The sequence below is a fragment of the Salminus brasiliensis genome, chromosome 9 (genome assembly GCF_030463535.1).
Source record: "Salminus brasiliensis chromosome 9, fSalBra1.hap2, whole genome shotgun sequence".
NCBI classification, from domain to species: Eukaryota; Metazoa; Chordata; class Actinopteri; order Characiformes; family Bryconidae; genus Salminus; species Salminus brasiliensis.
In genome coordinates this window covers 27705465-27726402 of record NC_132886.1, presented here as the reverse complement: position 1 = coordinate 27726402, position 20938 = coordinate 27705465, and the positions used below count along the sequence as shown (strand labels likewise).

The 20938-nt window shown below is 41.8% G+C and overlaps 1 protein-coding gene across 15 annotated transcripts in view; it reads left to right on the top strand.

Annotated features, from left to right (window-relative positions):
- The window catches only part of scrib (scribble planar cell polarity protein), a 90450-nt gene that overhangs the window by 41598 nt on the left and 27914 nt on the right, over nucleotides 1-20938 (top strand). For 13 of the 15 annotated variants that reach the window (XM_072688084.1, XM_072688073.1, XM_072688071.1 and 10 more), the window contains exons 5-19: nucleotides 217-273; nucleotides 422-485; nucleotides 2212-2286; nucleotides 2488-2632; nucleotides 3172-3290; nucleotides 3627-3826; nucleotides 3908-4074; nucleotides 4239-4366; nucleotides 5392-5520; nucleotides 6629-6811; nucleotides 7149-7568; nucleotides 12092-12154; nucleotides 17799-17888; nucleotides 17997-18074; nucleotides 18255-18584. In XM_072688084.1, coding sequence (XP_072544185.1) covers nucleotides 217-273; nucleotides 422-485; nucleotides 2212-2286; nucleotides 2488-2632; nucleotides 3172-3290; nucleotides 3627-3826; nucleotides 3908-4074; nucleotides 4239-4366; nucleotides 5392-5520; nucleotides 6629-6811; nucleotides 7149-7568; nucleotides 12092-12154; nucleotides 17799-17888; nucleotides 17997-18074; nucleotides 18255-18584 — 2248 coding nt within the window. The remainder of the gene's footprint in view (nucleotides 1-216; nucleotides 274-421; nucleotides 486-2211; nucleotides 2287-2487; nucleotides 2633-3171; nucleotides 3291-3626; nucleotides 3827-3907; nucleotides 4075-4238; nucleotides 4367-5391; nucleotides 5521-6628; nucleotides 6812-7148; nucleotides 7569-12091; nucleotides 12155-17798; nucleotides 17889-17996; nucleotides 18075-18254; nucleotides 18585-20938) is intronic. The other 2 variants (XM_072688070.1, XM_072688074.1) reach the window with 2 other exon arrangements.

The following is a 20938-nucleotide window of genomic DNA, read 5'->3' as shown; positions in this document are numbered from 1 at the left end:
AAATTATGGGGTGTTTTTAGCATCATTGCCATGTCAACACACACGTACATGCGCACAAGCTCTAGTTTTGGCACCAAGTGGTGTTCATACAGATGGAGGAGCCCCTTACTCTTCCAGACCAACTGCCACGGCATAATCCCACCATCTGACTTCCACCCTTCTCTTTACACTCTCCATTAGTTTTCCCTTTAATTTCTGGTGTTTTATTCTTCCTAGCTTGGCTAACCTGGTAACTCTGGAGCTGAGGGAGAATCTACTGAAGTCTTTACCCACGTAAGTCCACACACACACACACACACACACACACACACACACACACACACACACACACAGGCACACCAAACCGAGGTTGTTGTTAACATGCTCAGACTGTGTGCACCTGTGCGTTTTCATTTTTTGCTCTCTGTGTGACTCCTTGCAGATCTCTGTCTTTCCTGGTTAAACTGGAACAGCTAGATTTGGGCAGCAATCAACTGGAAGTATTGGTAAGAACCAGCAGCAGCACACACACACCTCACCCAATCCTCATACACATTTGTTTTCTTTTCTTTCTTTTCTTTTCTTTTTTTTTTTCCCTCTCTTTGCGTTCCTCTTAAATCTCTTTTCACGCCGTCATGGCAACACCCAGTAGTTGTCTCAGTGGGACTGGGTAAACAATACGGGATCACACAAAGGCGTCGCCCAGGCAATGCTGATGATGTAATTGCAACTCCCTACCCATAATTCCCTTTTGTATACAACATCCATCACGATCACACCTAACAGAACTGAGGATATTGATACCATGCAGTTCTGATTAATGCTGGCCTGATTATTTTTGTTTGTTTGCTTCATTGATGAGATAATTATTTATCATCCCAGACCTGAGGACCCCACACCGCACATGACAATGCTTCACCCTTATCTAACATTTCCCTCATCTGATTCAAAGCATTAACTGGATTAACAACTGCTCATACACTGAGCCAAGTGGGTTATCGGATCTCGTCCTAAGAGTCCTTAATGGTAAACAAGCAGTTTGCAGGAAGTGCTGTATGTTTCAGGTAGTGATACCAGCAATGGTAGAATTGAAACACTTTCATTATAATCAAGTGTGTAGAGGTTGCTGATTTTAAATAAATATACTAATTATACTAGGGACCAAACCGGCAAGTAAACAGTTTACCTTAAATATAGGGTAGGCAGTATGTCTATAAAATCCTTCCTTAAGAAATGAGAAGGGTTGATCATTGGAGTTATGTGTTGAAGTGGCTGAGGGGGTTAGAATGTGTGTCCACAAACATTTGGACATAGAGTATATGTCTACAACAAACCTTTCAAATCGAACATTATATTGCAACCATTGCTGATACCGATGTGCAAATGCTCACACACAGCTTGTCCAGTCCCTTTAGAGAGGTACTGCTAATAGAATAGGGAAAAGGGACTCTCTGTGGTGCAGAGAGTGGAACTGTGTTCTCTGGAGAGAACTTTTAGGATGGGTTGGGTAGTTGAGGATGAGGTGGGGTGGTGATTATCCGTCCAACATCATGTCCTCACTAACTCTCTTTTTGCTGAATGCAAGCAAATTCATACAGTAATGCTCCAAATATCTAGGAGAATGCCTTCTTTTTACTCCAAGAGCAGGATAAGCTTTTTTTTTTTTTTTTTTAAATACCCTTGATTTCAGAAGCAACAATGAAGGAGTGGGTGTCCCTATACTTTTGTCCATATAGCGTTTTTCCCCTGCTATTCCCCTATTTAAATTTTTAAATTATTTATCTATGTACTTTAATTTGTGGTTATGTTGAATTTGACTTTTTCCAGTGTGAACATCCTAAAGGACTTATGACATGTGATGGTACTACATTTGAATGCTGGCTTGATATCAAGACTGGCTTTGGGAGCCACTGGTTAATGACATCATACATTTTAAAACGATACTTTTTGCAGAAGCTTGATGTTTCGAAGTCTAAACTGTGTGCTCTTATTTATTATTTGACCTAAAAATGGGATGGTAATTAGGACGTTTAGTTTACAATGGTAATTCTGAGGATGTATAGCAGTACACTTGTTTCAGAACTGTTGGAGTCACTTTACATGCTGATGGCGTGTGTCTCAGTGCCCCTATTATCCTCAGTACTTTTATTAAACCTGGGCACATGCTGTGTTTATGTCTTAGTTGTTTTTCCTTCACACTTTGCCTTGTTTAACCGTCTCTCTTCCTCTCAGCCGGACACGTTGGGGGCACTGCCTAACCTTCGGGAGCTGTGGTTGGACAGGAACCAGCTATCTTCGCTACCTCCAGTGAGTACACTCCACACCTGCCTGATGGTTTGCCAGTTGCCAGATTGATCAAGATTTTACAAGCATGTATTACTACTCTTATCTTGCGTGGCGTAGTTTAATTATTATATAAAAAACAAAACAACTCTATGGACTCTGTTTTACATTATCATTCAGTCCGGTAATGCAGGGGGTTTCTAAGCTGGCCCTTCTCTTTGACAGGAGCTGGGAAATCTGCGGCGGCTCGTTTGTCTGGATGTGTCAGAGAACCGGCTCACAGAGTTGCCCTCTGAGATCAGCGGCCTCATTGCCCTCACTGACCTGCTTCTCTCACAGAACCTCCTGGATGTTGTGCCCGACAGTATCGGTAAGATTATAAGCGTTTTACTAATGATTTAAGAGATGTACTTGTGGTCTTTGTATTTGGCAGCATCTGGCTTGAGGTCTCTTTTTTGGATTCTAGCCTATACACACTACCTATAGATGTTTTCTCAGAAAACAGGGAAGCACTTTTGTAAGATCTTCTGCTAAATGCATTAAATAAAAATCTTTGGAACCCTCCACCCAGATGTAAAGTCAATTTTGAAGTAAATTATCCTCATAGTTTAGCTTCACACACAAATAGTCTCTCATTGGCAAGCCACGGCCAAATACTGGCTTTGTAAGTCAGTGCATGTGTGGTCATGTAAATGTCTCCAGCAAATCACATGCTTTCCTGCTGCCTCACTGTACAACCAGTGGAAAGGGAAGGGGATGTTTTCATTTTCGTAGTTGCTGCGCTGCCCTCTTGTGGCAGTTGACTTGAATGATTCTAGTCGCAGGCATTGCTTGCTTTACATTTCACTGCTGAGCATGCTGGGATTTTGGTGCTACTGCTAACCGTGTGCATCTCACCTTTTGATACAGGCTCCTTGAAGCAGTTGTCCATTTTCAAAGTGGACCAAAATCGCCTGGTACATTTGACGGACTCCATTGGAGAATGCGAGAACCTCACAGAACTTATGCTGACCGAGAATCTCCTACAGGTACCAAACTGGACACTGAAGTTTCTTCAATGATAACAGGGTTCTTATGTGTCCTGGAAAATCTGGAAAACCTGGAAATTAAAACAATATTTTTCCAGTCATGGAAACTCTTGAAAAATGAGAATTTCAAAAATTGTCCTGGGAATGTTTGTTGGGTAGAGAGTTTTTTAATACTATTGTAGGTATGTAATGTATGGAAAGTGTCCTGGGAAATGTTTTCAGAAAGGAGAACCCTGGACAGTCCTCCTTAGTAAACATGCTACTGAGATGTTTAGCCAACAAAATGCAGTAGCTCTGTTGGATAACAGTTGACCACCTACACCTTGCCCCCTGCAGTCTCTCCCTCGCTCCCTGGGGAAGCTGAAGAAGTTGACCAATCTGAATGTGGACCGTAACCGTGTGAGCAGCGTGCCAGCAGAGCTGGGGGGCTGTGCCAGTCTGAACGTGCTCTCACTTAGAGATAACCGCGTGGGCAAGCTGCCTGCTGAGCTCGCCAACGCCACTGAGCTGCATGTGCTGGACGTGGCGGGAAACAGGTGAGCGCTATACACCTGAAAGCATTCACTTTAGTGCCTCAGGTTCCTTTCTTTTGCTCACCCCTGCTTTCTACCTTATAGGCTACAAAACTTGCCCTTCGCTCTGGCTAATCTAAACCTGAAGGCCATGTGGCTGGCGGAAAACCAGTCCCAGCCCATGCTGAAGTTTCAGACGGAGGATGACGAGCGCACAGGCGAGAAAGTCCTCACCTGCTATCTGCTCCCGCAACAACCAACACCCAGCTTAGGTGAGGCCTGCCGCATTCTTTCTCAATTTGTTTTTCCTGAGCCATCAACCCTGTGCTGGCTTGTTAAGCCACTGCTTCTGTTTCTTTTGTGTAATTGCTCTGCCAATGCTGTGACTGAAAGAATTAAACGTTTATCTGACTATCAAGTGACTGTGTCTCTTCAGAGAACCTGCTGCAGAGCAGCGTGGATGAGAGTTGGCCCACAGACACTAATCTGAACAGAGTGTCAGTCATCCAGTTCCAGGAGGAGGCCAAGCCTGAAGAGGAGGATGAGGAGTCTGCAGAGCGAAGGGTAAGACGCAGTGTGTACACTATACAGACATAAGTATTGGGACACCTGCTCAGTCATTGTTCCTTCCAAAGTCAGGGGTAGTTTGGTTGGAGTGTCTGTCTCTACTGTTGAGGAAAGGATTTGAAATCTGTGAGGATTTGATTGAATTCAGTGACTAGCGTTAGTGAGGTCAGGAATAGTGAATGATGTCCACCCCACCTCATCCCATCTCATGTTAAAAGTATTGGATGAAGCACCACCATCTTTCCAGAGAGAACAGTTCCACTGCTCCACAGCTCGAAGCTCGAGGCTTTGTGCCCCTCTAGCCCATGCCTGGCATTTGGCATCGTTCCAATAGGTTCATGTTTATCTGCTCCAGAGATTCCTATTCTATTGGCAATACTTGTCTACAGGGACTGGACAAGCTAGGTGTGTGTGTGCGTCAACAGTGGGCTGCAACTTACAGTAGCTGAGTGTGTTCATAAGGAAGGCTGTCCACAAACATTTGGACATATAGTGTATGTGCATATGTGGAGATGAGTAATGACTCATTATGCAAGTTATTTTTTGGTGTGTAAATAGTATGTGATGTTGGCTGTGTAGCACAGCCTAGCCTAGCATAGCTTCGTACTGCAACAAGAGTCTTATTGGATTGTGTTGCTGTCCTCTCTGGGTCTTCTTGGTGTCCATACAGCAGTGAGCTAGCTGATGAGACTGTATCTGGTTGGCCTAGTGCTGCCTTTTAGTCTTTTCAGCTTCTCCAAAGCCTTTCTCGTGTCGGATAACCGCTTCGGTCATCTTAGCTTTAGCGCTTAGCTTTAGCCACTCCAGAGGTTTCCTTGCGCTGAATAACTGCATCTGTGTCTGTTTCGCTCACCTGCCATTAGCTTTTAGCCTCTCTTAGAAGTAACTGATGTGATTTTTCTACTTGGTGTCTCTACCCAGATCTGCAGTTGATCTTTTGAGGTCTTTTAATGCTTTTTACTATTTTATTGTGTGTGTTGTTAATTGCAGACTAATTTGGGGTTTTGCTTTATCTGAACCAGCAGGGTCTCCAGAGACGAGCCACCCCTCACCCCAGCGAGCTGAAGGTGATGAAGAATGTGATCGAAGCTAGGCGAAATGAGGCCTACACATCCAAGCCAGATGATGACCTCGAGTCCCCAGACAAGGAGGTGTGTATCTGGATGGATTCTTGCTGTGGAGACATTCAAAGCTGGGGCACTTCAGTTCTTTTGTGTTACACAGGCAGTTTGGAGTGAAAATGAGGAACTGCTTATGAGGCAGTCTCAGTAGTAGGGCTGCAACAAACGACTATTTTGATAGTCTGTCTATTGCTTTTTAAATGAATAATCAGTTATTGCCAAATAACTCTTATGTAGCTATAAGGCTGTTTTATAAATTTGCTAATGAACAATGAAGACAATGATAAATGCTTTGTTGGTTGATGTGGCTCTGGCCACATCAACCTTTTAGTTGACCAAGTAATTTTTTCATTGCAGTCTTAATACAGTGCATTTTTGGACATTTCCAAATCTAATGTTTTAAAGCCGTTCATGTAGTCTTTGCTTGTTGCTAATGATGAGGTGTCCACATTGTTTTCCTCATTTGCTTAAGCCAATGCCCTCTGTCCCACAACTTTGTTCTTTTCTTTCATAAAAAATGCAGAAACCGGGGACATAAAAATCTCTCCTAGAAGCAAAAATAAAAGATCCCATTATGTACTTTTGACTCAGTCATCTTTAATTGATGTTCCTTCAAGCAAAAACACACGTTTTGACTTTATTATGACAAGACTTTTGAAGGGCACCGTATACATACACATTCTCTGATTCTGCTGACATTCTTGCGCATCCTCAATGGACACTCAAGGTTACTCAGCATTGAGGCCACCTAGGCATGACTCAACTCTCGCTCACCTTTTCACAAAATCCTCCCATCCCTCTTTATTGGCTTTCTAACGTCTTTCAGCGCTGCCTTACGCAATCACTTTATTTTTCTGTACAGCATGATGCACTCAGCGTTACAGACCTGCACTTGAGATGCACGTGTTGTTTTATGCAGAACATATTTCTTCTACATTTAGGATTTGTTTACATTTTTTGTTATTTAAATGTAATGTTATTTAAAGATGCAAGGCTTGTACTTGTATCTCAGATTTGATTTCCATAGCATGTGCTTTTCCAACAGTGTTATTGTTTTACTTCAGTTTGGATGGTTTGTGTGCTACTGAAGGTCTGAGGGCTTCTTCTGACCTTTTTGAGTTGTTTGCTTTGTTCACAGGAGAAACGACTGAGTGATCTGTCCAACCAGAGCCATGACTCCCAGGCCTCCAACAGCACCGCCTCAGCCAACTCTCACAATGAGAAACGTGCAGTCAACTTTATTGGGGTGGAGCTTAATGACAAACATGAGCAAGAGCAAGAGGAGGAGGAGCTTGATGAGATGGAGGTGGAATATATTGAGGTAACCTTGAAGAATGTATTCTGCTGAATAGTCAGCAGTAGTCATTTTTAGCCTTCAAGCCATGATTTTAACGTCTCAGCCATTGCTTTTGCTCCCAAAAGTGAGTAAACATGCTTGGCAAACTCTAGCATTATAGCCAGCTCCATTGTGCTGTCCTTGCTTGCTCGGTTTACCATTTAGCATAGCATCTGTTGAGTAGTGAAATGAAAATCTCCGCAGCAGCTCTGTGTGGTCTCATTTAACTGCTGTTAGTTTTCATATTTTTAATAGAAAGAATATCATAGAATAAATAACTTGGTCTAACTGTCTAAATAACTTCTATTGCCCCTTCCACTAGCCCACTGTGCACTTTGCTGAGGAACCGATCATCCGTGGTGGCGATGAGGAGGATGAGGACGACGATGACGTGGATGATGAGGAGGGTGGCAACCGGAGCGACGAGGATTCCCGGCCGCCCCCCTTCCCAGCCGAGAAACAGCGGCTCATCCGCAAAGACACGCCACACTACAAGAAGCACTTCAAAATCACCAAGCTGCCCAAGCCGGAGACAGTGGCCGCCCTGCTTCAGGGCTTCAGCACCGACGGCCTTCCTCCGTCTGCCCGCGCGGCAGAGGACGAGAGAGATGAGGACGAGGACGAAGAGGACGAGGACGAGGACGTGGTGACGGTCAACACCCCTCTACTTCAGAGACTGGAAGCGGCTGAGCTGGAGGACAGCAGGCTGACTCAGGTGAACTCCTCGCCTCAGCCGGTGAAGGTAAGGCCAAGCCGAAGCGGAGTAGAGCGGAGGGGGGAGTAGGGTTATCCAGATGAGAGAGCGATGGCTGGCTGGCGAGATGGGGGAGTATTAGATTGAATGAGGTTGATGAGGTTCTGAGGGGTTGAGTCAGCTGAGTGCGCGGTGTCCCGTGAGGACTTAAGATCAGTATTTTGATGACGTTTACTCACTGTTTTCCTCTTTCCTGATTGGTGGTCGATCAGCCAAGACACTTGGTGTCTAAAGTTTAGACGTAGAAGTATGCCGTAATGATGCCTGTGTTTTTGTCTGTGCTGTTGTCCAGTCAGTTGTTATGGATGATGGTATGTCATTCTCCCAAAAAAAAATTTGGCTTAAGTTTGACATCAGAATTTCATGATGAATGGACCAATAGAATTGCTCCAAAGTTGTCTGGATTTCGAATAAAAACTTTGACAGCCCTGTTGTCCTTTGAAATCTGTTAAACAGATCATTAGGCACTCTGTTTGTGCTGTTTCCAAATGTGTATTGATTCAAGAGACAGTGCTAAATTGTATCATATTGATTTTATGAATTTTGAGACCTTGCAGCCATGATAAACCACTGAGGTAGCGACTCAGAAGTCGTATTGTCTTCTAGTGTAAACATCCATTGCTTGTGAGCAATGTTAGCTTTGTAGCTCCTGTGCAAAACTGAAAGAACAAGCTCATTTCAGACACCAAACTGGTCTTGCCTGATTGACGTTTGGGTGAGGAGAAAACGATAAATTCGTCTTTTTTGCTGATCTGTTGCTTTAAGGGTGCGCATCGTCGCAGTTATGCAGAAACCTTGTATCTTGTATCTCGTATTTTACGCTCTTTTACTTTTTGGCACCGTGTGAAAGCTATAGTTGTTCCTTACATTGTGCCATGATTTGGTTTTGTGACCAATAGAAATGCTCCAAAATGACCTGGAATAAAATCCATAGAATTTTAAGAAGATTTTTCCCTTACAGATACAAGGTTTTTGCGGGACCGTGACCATATATTACATTGATAGTTGTTTGCATCCAGTCTTTTTAAAGCATGCATCTGTTCATTCCATGCCGGTTGTTTGCAGGTTGATGTGGCTATGTTGCCTGTATAGGGTGTCCCTATGAGCTGTATGAGGTGTGAGGAACCATAGCGCAACAGGCTTGGCGACGTACTGACATGAGATCTCCGTAGCTCAATGCTAGACAGGGATGTCAAATGACAAAAGGCCCCTTCCTTTATTTTACCCCACCCCTTTTAGTTCCACACACACTCGCCCTCCCTTGACACCTCACCACGCCCCCTTTTGAGCACTGCCTCCGCCCACCCCATGCTCTGCTTCTCATCATTATTTGCCGTCTTTTACTGCTGTCCAGATGATCACACTGTCTTCTTTTGCCAGCTTTCTCCACAGTGTCGTGTGTGAGAGTGGGTGCGAGAGGGTGAAAGGCAACTCATTTCTCGAATCGTCTCAAAAAGTTGATCACTGATGTTTAATTTTCTGATCACACCCAATTAATTAATCCATGATGCTTCACTGAGCTGTTTTTGTGTGTGTTGTTTAATTTTCCTTTTTCCTCCAGAACTTTGTGCTAAAACTCACTGGCTCCCTGATCCCATCTGTTTTGTCCACTGGTATCAGTGTCAAAAACTATGAAGAAAAACTATTTAGGCTTTTTTGAAGGAAATTCTAGGGGTCGTGTTATTGTAAAAATATGATATTCGAAGACGTTTTCATGAGGAAGCATTAGCCTAGCACCTGCTCACTTCTTTTCCTAGATTTGACTTTCTTCACTAGTCTTACTGGTGAAAAAAAATAAGTCAGTGCTTTCCTTTGTGATGTGTGCTTGGCCTCATTGACGTAGGAACTTGGAGGTGCTGCTTTCCAGTGTTTCCAACAGCAATTCTTCAGAAGTTGCTGCAGCGTTTTAACGTTTCACCAGCACTGACAAGGGCTAGCAGAGCCTGTTGCTGCTTGTGGGCTGAATTTATTTATTTATTTATTTATTATATATATATATATATATATATATATATATATATATATATATATATATATATATATATATATATATATATATTGTTTATTTATTTTTATTATTATTATTATTATTTTTTTGTTGTTGTTGTTAATTACTCCTGATAAGCATGATACGCTCAGAAAAGGGGGCTGTGAGTCACGTCATTTTGCCCACCTCTGTCTTATACATCATCTAGAGGTGGGTGATTTGACAATACTTTAGCACATCATGATAAATAAGCTTTTCTGAGAATATCGTGCCTCATTTTGTGTTTAGAAAAACCCTGACCAACGGCATGTTTCATTATATAGAGCATAATTAGTCCTGCAGTAAACTGCAGTAAAATTTGAATTAAGATCACTACGCTGGGTAAGGGAGAATTTTTAAATTGCAGTTTTTAGAATCTGGTGCGTTTTGTGTCAGAATATCGTGATAAATACTGTGCATCATGAAAATGTCTTCAAATATATATTTTACCATAACACCACAGCCCTACAGTCTACAAGTGGGGATCTACGGTCAGTTTCCGTAGTGTTCCCGCCCCCCCGTGCTTTCTGAATCAGCTGTAGGATTTCATGCAGCAGCTGGAGATTTGCATGAGCTCTGCTGAACACAAATGTTTAGTGAATTGAAGTAATACTTAAGCTTAAGTGCCATCTGTGAGATTTTATTTATTTAAGCAGTACTATTCTCAAACCAACTGGGATCAGTGACCCTGTGTGTGTGTGTGTGTGTGTGTGTGTGTGTGTGTGTGTGTGTGTGTGTGTGTGTGTGTGTGTGTGTGTGTGTGTGTGTGTGTGTGAGAGATTGCGTGCATGGAGTCTCCGTGGCTGAAATGGAGTGATTTAGGAATGTTTGAGAGTGTGTGTTTCTGTGTGAACCAAATAGGAGTGATGCTGGTGTGTGGGAACATGGTGTCTGCTGTGTCCGTGCAGTAGTGTTTACATTTGCTTGCTTGCCCTGTGTTTGATTACACACACCGCCCTGTGAGTCGACGAGATAGAAAATCCAACTAAGTAATACCAACCCGAGGATGTCTACAGTGTTTACCAACACTGCTGGCATGGGAAACCTCTCTTTAGGTCACTTACTGTGGCTGTTGCATACATATAGATGTGTATGGACTATATATACTGTGGCATGTAAACGTTTTGGGTCAGATTGTGTTACTGTGAATGGTTACACAAGTAGAGATGATCTAATAGTGAAAGATGAAACACTCCAACATTTTAAGCAAGATTATCAGTTTTATACTGAAAAAGGGACAACCGTGTACACCATTACTGTTGGACACGGATGGAATTTGGCCTCCGCCTTTAACCCATCCGTGCAGTGAGCGACACTCACATACACACACAGTGACCATGAGCACACGTGCCCAGACCAGTGAGCGGCCTTTGCTGCGGCACCCGGAGAGCAGGGAGGGTAAAGGGCCTTGCTCAAGGGCCCAACAGTGGCAGCTTGCAGAGCCCAAGTATCGAACCCGCAACCCTGTCATCAACAGCACGACTAGAAGCCCAGAAAACACGACTGACCCACTGCGAAACTAAGTGGATTAAGACAAAAACACACGATCACAAAGAACGGAAAGAAATGCTAACGTTAAATATATTAAACTCAGTTTATTTATTTCTGACTTTAGTTATTTTCCCAGCTGTTTTATAAAAGCAGTAAAACTCTCGAGATTGTTATCATAAAAAACAGCACAGCCGCTTCTGCTTTATAACATCTGTGCTTTCATTTTTTTATATTTTGTTGTTTCTAATATTAACATTCATCCCTGCATCGTCTTCACAAAATAAAGTACCATTGTCAAGGGGGTGTTGCTAGGGTGCCTAGTTTCTCCCTTTCTTCTTTCTTTCTTTTTTTTTTTTGTTGAATTTTTAAGTGTTTGAAAATGAGCTCACTCTCTAAACTATCTACAGTAACATGAAATTTGACGAGGGGTGCTCAAACTTATGCATGCCACTGTATTTTCTCTGTACAGTTTAGTAAAGCAGTTCAACGTAATTGAATCCTGATCTGTCTGCTTGATCGTATATAGGCATTTACTGTGCCAGTAAGGTCCTTCTGTTAATGATAATAATGATAATAATAATAATAAGGGTCAGACCAGATGTTTTATTGATTATGATATAACTGACTGGTTGGCTGACAGCTCTAAGTCACAAATAGGTAAGCTGTCTGTCTTCCATCTGTTTCCTGTAACTTCAGGACTAAATGTCCTTGTCATAAGGCTTCCACGATGCTCACTTACATGTGCGAGTGTGTGTATGTGTTTGGGGTGGCTACGGAGTCTGAATGTACTTTTATGAAGTGTGTGTGTATGTGTGTGTTTCTGTGTGGGGTTTTATTTTCCACTCATTCATTCTTTTGTTTGTTTGTTGGTTAATTTCTGGGTTTGTCCTGGAGGAAGCGAGTGCAGATGATTTATTTATTTTTTTTAATTCCTCATTTTAATTTTTTTGCCTCACTAATCCGCATGCCCTCTTGCTGGTTCCTGTCCTAACAGGGGGTGTCATTTGATCAAGTCAATAATCTGCTGATTGAGCCTGCTCGAATTGAGGAGGAAGAGGTCTGTACCTACTCTTTCCATCCAGCTCCGTCTCCCTCCCTCTCTTTCTCTCTCTCTCTCACTCACTCACTCACTCACCCACTGTTCACCTGCCTTTAGAAAGGGGAGGGGAAGACTCAACCCAACAGAAAATTGTCATTAATCTAAAGCCAATAACTAGAGAGCCGCTCACCTTTACTCAACCCGTGACTCACTGATGTGGTGGAACCCTGTTCGCAGTGCAGGTAAAGGTGGGGGGAGGTCGGGCGTCTTTGAACGAATATTGGAGAAAATTTGGTAAAGATAAACTCGAAGGCAGTGTGCTTCCTTTATTTAAGGAAAACCAGTTTTCAGTCTTTTAAAATACTATTTGTTTTTGTCATAGAAATATGCATGTTTAATTCAAAATGAGCTAAAACAGCTGCCAACACAGAGCAATTTAGCCATGTTAGATAGGACCTCAGTTATAGGTGATGTGGCCTAATTTCAGTGTCTTGGGTCCTTCAGACTCTGAGGAAGGAAGGTGGAAAGTGATGCCATGGAAACTAGAGCGGTCAACCGCTAAAGTTAAATACTTCATTTGTTTTGATCGATTATGCTTGTCATATTTTCTGAAATTTGGACTGTGCAGAATAATTTTCCCAATTCTAAATAATTTAGTAACATGAATTTCAGGAATTCGATAGCCTCTTCTTCATTATGTCCACCTCTTGCTTTGGTTAGTTTGTGGCTTTTTGGTTTATCCTAACTCTGTCCAGTGAGTCCAGTCTGCTTATGGTGTTGCTTTAAAAGATTTTGAATGAGAGGACTGTGAACTCAAGTTCTAGCAGAGCAACAATACAGCGTTTGAGCAACTGGGCTTTATACCACTGAGGGTTTAATGTGTAAAACGTTGACCACTAAACTAAACTAACTAAAAAAACACCTCTACCATCAACATTTAGAAAATTACAGAGCTAAAAGTAGTCAGATCTAACCATTAGGTGGGAAAGTTGTCCTTAATACCAGTATTAAAAAAAGATGCAATCAAATAGATTCCCACCAATTTTTAAAAAAGCAAATAAATTAATAAATAAAAACATGTCTATAATAAAATTTATAACATTGATTGTTTATCAAAAATTAGACTTTTTACATATAATTCCATTATAAAATAGATACACATTTTATAAAGTTTTTATTCCTTTACGGGTCATTCTCTCTGTGAAACGCTGTACAGTGATGGCATAAACCTTGGTTGTTTCTGAGATGGTTATCATACTATTTAAAATCTCTTACCATTACAACCCTAGTTATTAGTAAATCAGTGTTTTTAAAGCTATTTGTCTCTCATTATATACTTGGGGAGGCTTGTGAGGGATTGCGCAGTATCTTTGAAATAGAAGCATGTATTACAAAATAATCACATTTTTAAAAACTGAAAACTGGTTTATTTGATGTTCATTATTATGATCTGTTCTAATATTATTTTATATCCTTTAGTTACAAAACAGGGTTCCATTATACCTGTGGCTCATCCATCCATATTATCTGTGTCTCAATATCTCTTTCTTTCTCTCGCTCCCTTTTCTCACTCTCTGTTTGGCCCTTTCGCTCCCCTCGTCTTTGTCAGGCTCTGTGGCCCGGGAGCAAGCAGTGCAAAAGGACTGTAACGTAAAGGTCTTTTGCAGTACCATCATACTGGCGTTTGTGCTGTCCTGCTCGAACAGGGGAAAAAAAACTTTGTTAATGAACCTATAAAAAGTGTTTTACTTCAATATCACATATTAATTAAACTATGAATGTATTGTAATGTAATTATATTTAATATTTACTTACGTAATATATTTAATGTTACCTTTTTTTGGTCACAAAAAAAGTAAGTAGTAAGGAACACCGCACATGTACACACACAATTTTTTGATGGGTTCTTTTCCATATACTCATTATCATATTCCATATATATTCCATATGGGTGCCTTTCCTATTTCCCCTGATACCCCCTTTTCAGACGTAGAGGGTAGCATTGTTAGGAGTGTTGGAGTCATTTATGGGGAGCGCTACAAAGTAAGCTGAATCAATTACAGAGCAACAATGTTTCTCTGTTTGTTTAAAGAGATTATGAATAATTCAGATATCTTTGAGGATGTTTTGTATGTGTTATAACTAAGAATGTCCTCTGGTCTGATCAAGTGCCTTAAGGCTGTTACCAATACCGAGCTGATTCTGTCTGTGTATTTTCATGCATAATACATATATATATATATAATATACATATACTGATATTTTAACTACCAAAACACTGAACTACAGATTATCTTTTATTACAATTATCTTAACTCTTTTGCTCACTGTATAATTTCTGCCAACACAGCAGCCCAGTGGTGAAAGGATCCGGTATGTTACAATTCCTTAAAATATAGCTCTGATTGGGACATTCCTAGTTATAACTGGTGTACAAATAGAGACGGTTACTGACACATGAACCCACCTCTGCCAAAAGCTACTACTACCTTTGGGTTGTTATTAGGTCTGGGTTTTTAAATCTGACAAGTGGGTGAAAGTGAAAGGTTCAGATATGCAAACATTAGTTCCTGTTACAGAAGCACAGTTTAAATATACGGTAGATGAGTGATTTGATGTTGATAGGAATATAATGCTAGTGCTCCTCTATTTCATAGGTTTCAAAGAATTTGTAGCTGTTTATCTTAAAAAAACAACAAAAAACCCACTAACCTCATGTCATGTGACAATAAGTAAATAAAAGAAGTCATTCATTTATCATTATTGTTGCCAGTAGAACGAAAATCTTCAGCATGACTTTATTACGAGGTGCTTTTAGCAATAATATCTTAAGATGTCGTACAAAAAGGGTGTGTAGTGATTGACGTAGAACATTGTGTAAGTGAGATTTCTGAGAGAGACCGGCATAAAATGACGTTAGTATTGACATGGTCAGTTACAAATAAAGCAGTGTCTCAGAGGTCAGATTGTTTTTAAGTCTGTATAGATTCAGAGATTTAAGAATCTCTTGGAAACTATTTGAAATACTTGAAAATACCATCTCTGCTGCTGTTGATGAATTCAGTCAACTGCAGCTTTTGAGTCAAAAAGATGGTTTCACCGGTTTGGTTGCCCAAACAGATTTCTTTCATAATCACAAGCTGTTCCGTGTCATAATTACCTCATATGTTGATTTAATGACATAATCTCGTAATGACATGCGGTGCATGTTGTAATTCTAACATATGACCGTTACGACCTCATAACATTTGCTCATAATTACAAGCTGTTGTGTTTCATAATTACAGCATATCTTTAATAAAAAAGATACTCATTCAAAATTACAAGATGTTATTTTTCATAAGTACAACACAACACATTGTTTTCTTATTCTTCTTATTTAAATTAGTAAGAAGATATGAATTTTTATTAACACCTCGCATGGTAAATAATGAGCAGTGGTGTATATTAGTGCATATCTACCCTAGGTTCTAACTGTCTGATTCGAACGCATCAGCCATTCATTACAAAAAGGCTGGTTTAAGCCCCAGAATCAGGATTCGTCGGTGACCATAGAGAGATTGTCTGCAGTTGATCTACAAGCCTGCTGCTGGATGGAATGAGGAGCCTGATATGCGCACTGCATATGACTGATACCTGTAGAGACTGGACCTTCATGAATCTTGCTGAAGTGTGCATGAACCCATTGAAAAAGCAAACTGGAGATGTTTGTGAACCTTGTCAGAGGGAATGTGGAAGACCTTCACTGGCCCTGAACACATTGCTCTTCTTCTTCTTCTTCTTCTTTTTCACCACCTTTCCAATTCTTTATTCATCTTCCTTATATGTGTAATTCATGTCCAGCCTGGTCCACTTGCACTTTGCATGGCTTGCTCTTGTAGATTTGCGTACAACATACGAACTGACCCTCAAGAAATTTAGCTGACGTTCTCCCCTTTTCTTGTCGTTGTCCTCTAACGTCGTTGTCGAGGCTGCTGTTGTTGTGGCAAGTCAGCTTTGTGACCCATTAATCCAATTAGTGTAGAGATGTACGTTTATGTTTAAGCGAAGGTTTTCCTGCCGTGCTTTGTTCAGGTTAATGTTTGTGATCCCATTTGATTGTTGTCTCACAGCAAATGTTGATCCAACGAGGGGTAAAAAGTGCATTAAAGTAAATTAGGTCTACTTAATCCCCACATTAACGGAGTCACCGGATGAGGAGACCAGTGAATGTAGAGTAGCACATTCCAGTCAAATATGGACTCCCTTCCTGCTTAATTACTTTTTGCCTGTTATCCACGTCAATTGGATCGATATGAGTTTGGAGACTCTGTGTTCTGTCCCAACAATCATGGCTTTCTTTCCTTGAGTGCTCAGAGTGTAATTATAGTGAGTTCAGTGACTGAACATTTATTTTTGCGTCTTCCTTCGACTCAAACCTGCTCCTCTCATTATAATAACTATAAGTTGACCTAGGCAATTTCATGTAATAGTTCTGTCTACAGAAGGTGCTTCAGAAAGGTTCTTTGAGTGCTGGATGGCATAGGAGAACCATTTTTGTAATGAAACAAAATATCAACAAAACACATGGTGAGCAAAGCTAAGGTGACAGTGGCAAGGAAAAACTTCCTCAGAGCTGAAGGAAGAAACCTTGCGAGAAACCAAGACTCACCCATCCTCCTCTATTCCAAACTACTTATTAATCATTCATAAAATACAAGACAAGGCAACCATATATTCACCATTTGTGTTGGACACGGATGGAATTTGGCCTGTGAGCACACACATACACACCAGTGAAACACACAGTCACTGTGAGCACACATGCCCGGAATGGTGGGCAGCCATTGCTGCGGTGCCCGGAGAGCAAACAGGGTGAAGGGCCTTGCTCAAGGACCCGACAGTGGCAGCTTGACAAGCCCGGGTACCGAACCCACAACCCTGTCATCAGTCGCCCGGAGCTCCAAGCTCCAAAACAAAGCCACCCGAAAAAAAACGCAGGCCGCCGTGTAGCGAGACGGACGCTCTGTCAGTTTTACCACACAGGTGTGCTGATATGATCATGATATCATAACTAATATCACTATAGAATGATAAGCATAATGAAAGAAGTAATGATGAATAATAATAATAATAATAATAATAGTTACTATAGTAATTAGTTAATGTATCAACTACTAGCAGTAGGTGGAAAGTGGGCAGCTGGTCTGACGCAGGTAGCAGGGGAGCCCAGCAGTCAGTCTTCCATTGAACAGACATGGTTCTTCTATGGCGTTGCTCAGAAAGCACCTTTGTTTTCAGGAGCGTACAGATGTTTAGGTTAACCTTCAGTGCTCAGTTCACTGAACATGCATTGCAAATGTTGGCCAAGTTCTCAGTAAGGAAAGAAAACCATTGAATGTTTGGACTGAACTGATTGCTTGTCCCAGTGTGAGTTCCGTCATCTACACCTCGTAAATGAACAATGCATGAACACACACAACCGCTTGATTCATAGTTCTCTTCAGATTTCTATGTTAAAGGCACCAGAACTTTAAATCGGTTTTGAGGTGAAGATATCCAGTTGTCTGGAGGAGCAATTTGCTAAGTAGTCAATTTCCTCGGTCACCTCTGTCTTTTTATGGAGGGGAAGAGGCTTTTGAGTGCTGCGTTCTGTGTTCTGACCCCTGTGCTTTACCCTTAGCTGGTCCTGACCATCCTGAGACAGACTGGTGGATTAGGCATCAGCATAGCTGGGGGAAAAGGATCTACTCCTTACAAGGGTGACGATGAGGTAAAAAAGTACAATGAAGCAGATCTTGAGATAATAAGAGTAGTAAGTCAACTGAGATGGTCGTAGCTTGCATGCTGAATGTTGTTTTGAATGAATGCCTCTCTGTAGGGTATCTTCATCTCCAGGGTGTCAGAAGAAGGCCCAGCAGCACGAGCTGGGGTCAAAGTGGGAGACAAATTACTTGAGGTAACTCCACGGTTCTTCATGTTGCTGCATTTCAGTCTGCAGGTCGCTGTTCGGGCACATTTTGGAAGCATTGTCTAATGTACCCTGCAGTACAGACTACACATAATCATAGCCCAGACCAAAACAGCTCTGAACCTCTGAAGAGCATGGTTCTAACTTGCCCTTCTCCTTTCTTTCCAGGTAAATGGGGTAGATCTGCATGGAGCAGAGCACCACACAGCAGTAGAGGCGTTGCGGAGCTCAGGAACGGCAGTGACCATGTCCGTGCTTCGTGAGCGCATGGTAGAACCGGAGAACCCAATCACCACTACTCCTCTGAGACCAGAGGATGATTACTTCCCCCGGGAAAGAAGATCCAGCGGCCTTCCCTTTCTACTGGAGACTGGCTCCCCTTCTGTAAGCACAGGCCCTTGCCAGCGCCTGGCCACCTGCTTGGTCCGCAACGACAAGGGCTTAGGCTTCAGCATCGCTGGGGGCAAAGGCTCTACGCCGTATCGGACAGGAGACACGGTAAACATGTGCAGGCAGTATGAGAAACACAATGATTATTATCCTCTATGCATATGTGTATGTATAAGAGGAGTAAATTCCTCAGCTGTAGAGGTGCAGGGGAGGCTGAACTACTGAGAAACTCTGTGTGAGGAAATGCTGAGTAATTTGGCTGGTTAAGACAAGTTTCTGTGGTACAATTGTGTGGTTTCATATAGTGCACCTACTGCCCGTTTGTGACAGTAGACTGGTTAAGAGGCACCCCAGAGCTGTTGAAGATATTCCTATGCATTTAAAAGCTCCATTAGCTCTACTATCTTCTCTTGAATCTAATGGTTCATGTGTGGTGATCTGTTCTCGGACAACAAGGATGTTAATTAAGAAATTAATAAATTAGAGCTCTTATGACGTGAGAAAGGACGTGAATACTCTCTGACACCGGAAGCTGAGGCTAAGCTGTACATTCATAACGTCTGTGGAATGTGCTGCTTTACTTAAACATCCAGAAACTGGTTGTCCACACTTTATGCATGGCTTCAGCTAGCTAACCCCAAAGTGAGCTCATCACAGAGCTGTAGTAAAGCAGATCTTGAATCTTCACGATCACATGCTTTAGAACAAAGGCATTGGTCCCGGCATTGGTCCCGGCATTGGTCCCGGCATTGGTCCCGGCATTGGTCCCGGCAACCTTTTCCAGTCCAGTGACTGGCAGCGTCACCACAGAAACGGCGATATGAATAGCATGCCCTGACACCTGATAGGGAACTAGTGTTAGAGCCTAGGAGGGAAGAAGTGTATTTTTGGCTCCACACATGAGCTACATGCTGTACTGTGCTCTTGCTCACGGTTTCAGTAATAAGTATATATACACATACTGACCGTCTCCCACACTTTCAGTTAAAGGGTTATAGAGGGAGACATGACCCATGCTCTTACACATGCACACATGCCCCCTCACTCTGCTGAGTGACTGTAAGTTTTGCTGTGTTTTCCTCTGCCTGGGTTGAATGCCTGCTATGCTCTCATGGTTGTTGTGGAAACTAGTGTGTTATGGAAGGTTTCTCTTCCTGGAAACGGAAACTTGCAGAATTTAGAGTTCTCTTATGGTGTGTGGAGCCCTTATGCTTGACAAGGTAAAGTTGATTGAGTGTGTGCGCATGTGGTTAGGGCTTTACACTCTATTGCACCATGTTTTAGTTGTGCTGCAGAGTCAAGAATGATAAAAGTGTCTTAAGGGCTTAAATGGTTGGAACTGGTTTCTTGGACATGGGTTAAGTCTAGTTTTGAACTAAACTGAAGTGCTGTGGTCCCTTTTTGTGTTTTAAGATTCACTGAATTTGGTGTGTTAGTCACCATTTTTTATAATCAGGTTAGGATTAAACCCTAAGGCATGTTATGGACGTTTCTTTCCAGTTTAGTGGCTCTTACCCCGGCTATCGTAGGATTCTAGGATTGCTCAGGTGCTAGGTTTGCACTTGCTTTGTGACCTGTCAAACTAGAAAAAAGACGTACAGTAGACCGAAGACAATGCAATATCTTGTGTGCTTCCTTTTAAAAGCCCTATTCCATAGTAACCCACTTTTTTCTGAAACAATAGTAGCATGTAGACATCTTTTAAAGTGTAACATTCACTGCCCAGCCCATACAGTCAGGTCCATAAATATTTGGACAATTTTCCTTTTTTTTTAATTTTTTTTTACATAGTTTCTTTATTTTAACTAGTCTTAAATGTAACTGGACATATGAATGTAATGCATATTTTTAACAGTTGGATAAAAAAAAAAGTATTATTTAACTGCCTGAACCCATTTAACTGGGTCTGGAACCCATGGACATTCACCAAATGCTGAGTTTCCTTTTTCCTTTGAGATGCTTTGCCAGGCCTTTGCTGCAGTCGCCTTCAATTACTGCATGTTTGTGGGTCTCTCTGGCATCAGTTTTGTAAGAAACAAATCAAAAAGGGAGAGAAATCGGACATGACTCGAATACTATCCGATATTTTTGTTTGATTCGTGCTAGGCCTTCCTCAGCCACCACTGCTGTTAAGCGACGTCAAGGGGAAATCTTCAGTCATGCCTTTCGGATTCACTGTATTTAACTTAAAAATATGCCATTCCTCTCTCTGCAAGAGCCGCTGTTTGCTGTCTCCACCCCTTGGCAAGGGATTTACCAGTACTCTTCCTTCAGTAACAGAAAACCTGCTCAATTAGTTTGAGGTCACTGAATTGTGAGGTGACTGACCCTATATACCATTGCTTTGCTTTTGGACGCTCTTGGGTTGCTTCTGTACTGTGATGCAGCTTACAATCAAATGCTACAAAACTGATAGGATCAGCAGAGGGTTTGGCTCCACACACTTCTGCCAGCAGTCACAT